At 34.6% G+C, this 7031-nt stretch overlaps 1 protein-coding gene and 1 non-coding gene across 2 annotated transcripts; one reads left to right on the top strand and one right to left on the bottom strand.

Moving 5' to 3' along the window:
- Window positions 1–574: 574 nt before the first annotated feature.
- Window positions 575–4671, bottom strand: LOC120275487 (cytochrome b-c1 complex subunit Rieske-4, mitochondrial-like). Its single transcript, XM_039282080.1, has 2 exons — window positions 4362–4671; window positions 575–1440 (listed from the first exon to the last, which is right to left on the bottom strand). Exons 1-2 carry the CDS (start codon window positions 4534–4536, stop codon window positions 797–799), a joined length of 819 nt encoding a protein of 272 aa, XP_039138014.1. The 5' UTR covers window positions 4537–4671; the 3' UTR covers window positions 575–796.
- A 73-nt stretch (window positions 4672–4744) lies between these two features.
- TRNAK-UUU lies at window positions 4745–4817 on the top strand. The gene has a single exon. It is a non-coding gene; the product is annotated as a tRNA-Lys (tRNA).
- Window positions 4818–7031: the final 2214 nt, after the last annotated feature.

Here is a 7031-nt window from a genome sequence, read left to right as displayed (position 1 = left end):
GCATGTCCAATTTTACTAATAACAATTATTATTGATTAAATGCATTAAGTAATTTTAAAAAAAATTGAATATATATATATATATAATTATATATCTTAACCCACTCCAATTGAAAAATACCGAGTTCCTATATACCACTAAAAAAAATCTTCTATAAATTGAATTATTTCATATATTCCTCTTCAAATTTATCATCATTTGATAATTAAAAATATATTATTTTATTCAATAGGTATATTAAAAAGATGCACCTAAAGGATAAAAACCCAAATAACAATAAAATATGAGAAGTTTTTGGAAATATGAGAAGGAGAACTTTCCGATATGGGCCTCAAAATATAAGAGAGTTTGAACACTGAAATCACAAATAAAATGCTCACCAAGAACACAAATGTTAAGTGAGCCTCTAAAGATCAAAGTTAAAAATAAAAAATAAAAGGTATCACCTAAGTTTTAGAATTGCTGAATGCCTCCTGCATTGCTGCAAATAAACCTATTATTGGAATAACTCTAACAAGATATTAAAAAAAAAAAACAAAGAAGGCATATGAATGATAAATATAACACTAGTAAATCCTAATGCACCAATACACAAGGCCTCAAGCCTCAACATGTTGATGAGTTTATCAATGTGACAGAAGAAAAAGCCTCCGAGGCAGGCACAATTATTTTGCTCTAAGACAAATTACAGGTTGACAAACAACAAAAGGGATATAAAGAAGATTCAAAAATATGTTTTACGTGAGATTAAATTGAAAATAAAGCCTCTACGCTACGATAGAGGTATATCAACTGATCAACCAACCAGCAGTTTGTTCTCCTCCAAGAAGGTGTATGTTGGAACCTCGAGGTTGAACGGGGCAGGACCCTTTCGAATCCTACCAGAGATATCATAGTGAGAGCCATGGCACGGGCAGAACCAGCCTCCAAAATCTCCGGCATTGGGTAGAGGAATGCAACCCAGATGGGTGCAGACACCGACAACAACAAGCCATTCCGGGTTCTTCACCCTGGCAGAATCCTCTTGGGGATCACGGAGGGTCGACAAGTCCACACTGTTTGCCAGTTTGATGTCATCTTCTGTCCGGCGCCTTATGAAGACCGGTTTACCACGCCACTTCACAGTCACAGTGCTCCCAGGCTCGATACTGGAGAGATCAACCTCGAGGGAAGCAAGGGCAAGGACATCCTTACTAGCAGACATGCTCAAGACAAACTTCAATACCAAGAGTCGAAGCAGAGATGCGTACACAAATCTCCCACCTGTCAGAACAAAATATGCAAATGCTCGCTTGCTAGGATCACCAGCGGGGTACCTCTCATGGTTGTATTCATCATAAACGATCTTGGAGCTTGGATTCTTCACAGCAGCTACTGTTGCCGGAAGGTCAGCCAAGCCTAAGTCATGAGGCCTGGGGGCAAGGGACTCAGATGCATATCCTGAGTCGACAAAGAGTGAACTTTTCAGCCAAGACATAAGGACATTTATATCTACACATTTATATCTACACTGCAGTTATTATGCTCCTCGCATGCCATCCGTGGCTACAGACCCAGTAAAATATTTACTGAATGTTAGAAATGATCAACTTTGTGAGGATTACATTCTACTTTTGTCAGCTTTAAGAAGCAGGAGTGAAGTAACACACAAAGCACATCGACATTTTAATGTGAAAAACATGATGGACTAACAAAGAAGTAATCAGCGCAGCAAATGAAACAAATTGTTGTTAGACCAAGACATGACAAGCAAGTCAATCCAAATAATTCTTGCGAGAAATATGGAGCATGTTCCTAAGACATAGCACGACTTTAATTAAAGAACTAAAACGCTCATAGAAACATAACAATGAATTGAAATAAATCAGCAATCTTGATCTAAATTGCTCAAAAAGCGGCACATCATCTTCTTTTCTATCATATTTTCATACATCCCTCAGAATTTTCTTGCATGTCATGTCAAATCTTTCCGCTGTCTTCAAAGACACTCAAAATAAAACTTCAGCACCTATCTAGCATATCCTTTTAGCCTTTAGGGCTAAAGTTTACAAGTTATATCAACATGGAATCTGATACAAACCTTTCATGATTAGAGCAGCACCTAGCTTCAAACAAATTAGATAACAAGTATAACTTAACCTCCCTTCAGTTAAGCATCCTCAACTAAATCACTACTTTTATGTAGGCTACAACCCCGGTAACAAATGTACACAGTTTTGCAGTCCAAAGGAGTTGTCAATGAGCATGTTAAGCGAGTACACAATAGGTAAATTTCTTTCATGATCCCATGCAACAGTCTAGCATGCTGAAATGTCATGATATACACAAGATGAGGGAAAAAAATAAAAAAAATAAAAAACTAATTGTTTGACATAAACAGCACACATCGTAAACATTTCTTCAATGTGAACATGCAACAAGAAAGGAAACTGACCAAGAACATGTGTTCTCTATCCAAAATTTCTTCATCTAATCCATCATTCTGTAAACTAAGATGAAAGAACATATGATAAAGGACAGCTTGCTCGCAACCTTAAATTTCCATCAAAATTCAAATCATGTGACAATTTTTGTCTTAAACTTTACCATGTATCCTCCAAACCTTCCATTCATCATTCACATCACAATAGGATGAAAATTCAGGATTGTCTCTGATATTCCACTGACATCTTCAGACAATAAACTTAATCTTCCTGCCACAACTAACACGTAGACTGCGAGCATGGATTACATTGAAGAAACTAGAAGAACACGAGAAATACTCTGACCTCATCACCACCAGAAATTACATAAAAAACCCTAGCCTTTATATAAAGTAGTGTCGTCAAATGAGTCAAGTCATTCGTGAACTGCCCAAATTTTGGCTTGTGCAAGTTTAGGGGAAAGCTTGATTGCTTGAACCAAAATTCCAAGCTCCATAAGCAAATAAGCGAGCTCCAAAAAACTTGGGTTAATTCGACAAGCCTCAATAACATATACATAAACTTGTAGTTAGTATGCTGTGGGTGTATAACATCTACCAAAATATTTTAGGACTTCACCATAAATTTTATTTTAAGAAGAAGTCCATAATATTTTTAGATCATTAGGTAAGGGCTCAATCGTAAATTTTATATTAATAGGTGATTTTAAAAAATTATTAAAAAAAATAAATTATAATTTAGCTTTTATAAGGAACCGAATTGGTGTTGGATAGCTCAAGCTGAGGTCACCTCACTCAAGCTCTGATCAATTACAGCACTAATTTAAATTTTAAACTACAAGCCTTGTATCATAGATGGCACAAAAAACAAATTCCAACATACAATGATGTGAAAGGTTTAAGGTGTGCATTTTAAAACTCCACATGGAAATGCACATAGGAAAATACTTGATAATGCAAAATCTTTAGAAGCAACATTATATGAAATAGAGCATTTGAGCTGATCAATCAATAGAAACCAGTAGCACAGAAAATTTAGTTAATAATTAAAGGATAGGATAAAATTTACAAAAGAAAGAGCTAGAAATCTAGAATGTTTAACTTTTTGAAAATATTGAAAACTTACAAACACTTCTGGGAAACATGCTTTATGTTTCTCTACGACACTTAAAAATCTTAAACTTTTGAGATAAGACATAAGCATGGATCACAATCCTGGAATAATGCAATGGTAAGATAACCAATAGCCATTCCAAATCAACCACATGCAAAACAATTTCCTAAATCCTTATTTAGAATGAACAACTATTAAACAAATGGAGAATTCTACACATGATTCCTACCCAATAAAGCAACAAAATCAAGTAAAAGATAACTCAAAAGGTGAGCATAACAGGCACCTCTGAAACACAAACTGGTTAAACAAAAAGTGCAACATAATGTCCAAATTGACTAAATCGAGCATCATCTGAAAACAATTTATTATATCAGCCAATGACATGCAACATACTAAAATGACAACATTTTCATCAAAAAGAAACCAAATCAATCAAAAGCCCTTTTTGACAATTAACATCATTTCAAATTCAAACATGAACAGCACCCACATATTAAGCAACAACAACAAATTCTGAAAATTAATTTAAGAGTACAATAAAAGAAAGATGTGAGGAAGGGAATCACCTACCAAATCATAAATAATCCTAACATCTTGGAAAACTTTAATGGCACATAAATATCATCACAACCAAACAACTGGAGGAAGTAAAACAGGGATAAAGAAGAACATCTTCCAAATAATTATCTAATATCAATTAATTAACAAATAATTATAAAAAAATGAGTGCCAAAAACAAGGAAAATTCATCAGGATAAGTAAGGCTTCAAATGGAGGAATATAACAAGATCCCGAATGACAAGAGAAAAATAGAAGCCTAACCTCGGATGGCCCCAAGAAGACCAAGCTCACGGATGAATCCAGGACCGATCGGTTTGGAATTGTCATTCGATGCGGGATTAGCACCTCCGATAAGGTTTTGGGAGGAGACGAATGACGCAGCGGGGGCCGGCCGCCATGAGAGAGAGGCAAGCCTTCGTCCTGAAACCCTAAGCATCTTCTCCTCCGCTTCAGCTACGAACTCCGAAATCGATTCCTCAAAGTCACCCCTTTTTTTCTCAACTCTAGGGTTTCCTGGAGATCTCGTGATCGAGGAAGAGGCGTAGGAATAAGGGCGTCAAGAGAAATTAGAGGAAAATCCTGGTTATAATGTTAGTTAAATATCATAGATTAATAATTAATATGTTAATATCAATAATTGTAATGCCGTCTTAGGTCAGCTGGTAGAGCGCATGGCTTTTAACCATGTGGTCGTGGGTTCGATTCCCACAGACGGCGCCCTTCTTATTTCAGATTTTGACATTGGGGTTGTATACTTCTAAGTTGAATCTAAAAAAAGACTTTATTATCCCATCAATGACATATTGGGTAAAGGTTTTGCATGACTTAAGGGTCTTGTGATTTTTTGCTATAGTCTAGAGAATTCATGAGAACATCAAGGGGAGTCACACGTCCATGCAAAGATCATGCTAATTACAAGCTGAAATTTAAAGTTTTAGCATGATTGCTACATTGTCGTACTGGGTGCTAGAGTAACTTCATTAAAAATTGTAGATTTTTTCAATTGTGATTGTCCATCTTCCCAAGTACACTGCAATAATAATTTTTTTTATGACAAATTAGGTGCACAAAGAATGCTTATGCTAATGATGGTTAATTGACATTAACGACCAAATGATCTATTGGTAATTGGGTCTATATTAAAACCATTCACAAGTAGTTTAAGTTCAAATCATTAGAGATATCGCTGGTTTATGCATGCCCCCACCTTTTTTAGTGACCTAGCTATTCATCTTAAAAAAAAAAAATGATGGTTGAATAACACAGAGAGTGAGAGCATTAGGTGTTCTTTCTTTTTTACAAATTAAAAAAAAACATGCATAAAAATGCATCTCACTAAATAATATTATATTCATTTGCTATTCTTTACCTTCAAACAAAGTTGCTTATTTTAATTCAAATTTGTATTTATTTTTCATTATTGGTTACGTGTTTTCACTGCGTTCAAATGTTTGATTTATGCTATCTCGCTAGATTGGCCGCATGATCTCAAATCTTTTATTAAAATGCAATATCTTTAATCATATTTAATTGCACTAAGGCAACATCAAAACATTTGGTAGTCACTAGTGTGTTGAATAGGTAGACAATATTATTTGAATAAATAGACATAAATAAAGTCAATCTGAATTAATCCAAGTTATACATTTGGTGATACACAAAATTCTAGTAACCAAGTAAAAAACTCATAGACAAGTATAAAATAAGTTTACCTCGTTTGATTGATGGTTAACTAGAACTATGATGATGTTGGTGAGTTAATATTTGTGAATAAAGTTAGATAAATTATTTTAGATAAAATTACTAAAAATCTCATGTATATAGTCCTTCTTACTTTCCCATTTAGTTTTTAGATTTTTTTTTATTTTTTATTTATGCAACTCATGTGATACATATATATATTTGTATTAATAATTTTTGGAATCTATATGCATCCACACACCAGAGTCAGGGACTTTAATTCTAGACAAATCTATATTTATTTATTTTTATTATTATTTTTACAATATATACAAATCATATCAAAAGTATGCATAGACGTGTTAAGTCTATTGACATGGATTGTCATTATATGACAAGCCAAGTAGTGACATGACAAAAGAAAGGTGACGTGGCATGTGATGACTCACCAAAGAAAGATGTGACTAGGATGATGACGTGGCGAAATATTAATCAATGTGGAGAGTTTATTTAGAAGATTTTTTCTCTCAATGAAGACATGTGATGTTTAACTATTTTTGAAAAGTGCATTAAGACTAAAGGATCTCTTCAAGAAAGGTAAGTTTTATTTAAAGTATGTTTATCTATCCTTGGTAAGATTTGGGATAATAAATCATATCTTTGATAGAGCTCCTATTTAGAAAGATCTATTTTGAAGAGGGAGAGAAATATCCTATCATTTACAAAAAGAGAAGATCATGAAGACTGTGTGGAACTTAGTTTGATAAGAGCTATTTAAAGACACAAACTAAATAAGGTAAGAAGAAACTTTGGAGATCATCAAGACCATATTTAGCAACACTATTTGAAGAAAGATTCAAGTGCTAATTATTGGAGACTACTCATGTATGGAGATTGTTTGAAGATTGCATGAGATATGATTAGAGATTTGTAGACCCAAGCATGGATGATTAAAGATGATACTTGAAGATATTGAAGGCTAAACTTGGATGAAGATGAGATCAAGTTTAGTAACAATATTTTCATGAGTCAAACGAAGATCATTTGGGAAGACCAAACTTGGGCCAAGTTTGGAAAGAAGATCGGGAGATCTTCGGTGATCATCTTTGGTGAGATGGTTGCGTGTGCCTTGGTGGGCACGTCCCTCGGGAAAGGGAGATCTACTGAAGTGACGTGAGAAAGGAAGCAGCTGCAGGCAGGAGGAGCTCGGGTCGAGTCAACTGCTACGAGGCGGACTGAAGGAACCAAGAA

The sequence above is a fragment of the Dioscorea cayenensis genome, chromosome 14 (assembly GCF_009730915.1).
Source record: "Dioscorea cayenensis subsp. rotundata cultivar TDr96_F1 chromosome 14, TDr96_F1_v2_PseudoChromosome.rev07_lg8_w22 25.fasta, whole genome shotgun sequence".
Lineage (NCBI taxonomy): Eukaryota > Viridiplantae > Streptophyta > Magnoliopsida > Dioscoreales > Dioscoreaceae > Dioscorea > Dioscorea cayenensis.
This window is presented reverse-complemented; position numbering and strand designations above follow the sequence as displayed.

What these genes read in the sequence shown, in the direction of transcription:
- LOC120275487 (XM_039282080.1), bottom strand. Translation starts at nt 4,536, where the DNA reads ATGCTTAGGGTTTCAGGACGAAGGCTTGCCTCTCTCTCATGGCGGCCG. An exon ending in TCTTCTTGGGGCCATCCGAG is followed by an intron (nt 1,441 to 4,361) that starts GTTAGGCTTCTA and finishes TTGTCGACTCAG; the next exon opens with GATATGCATCTGAGTCCCTT.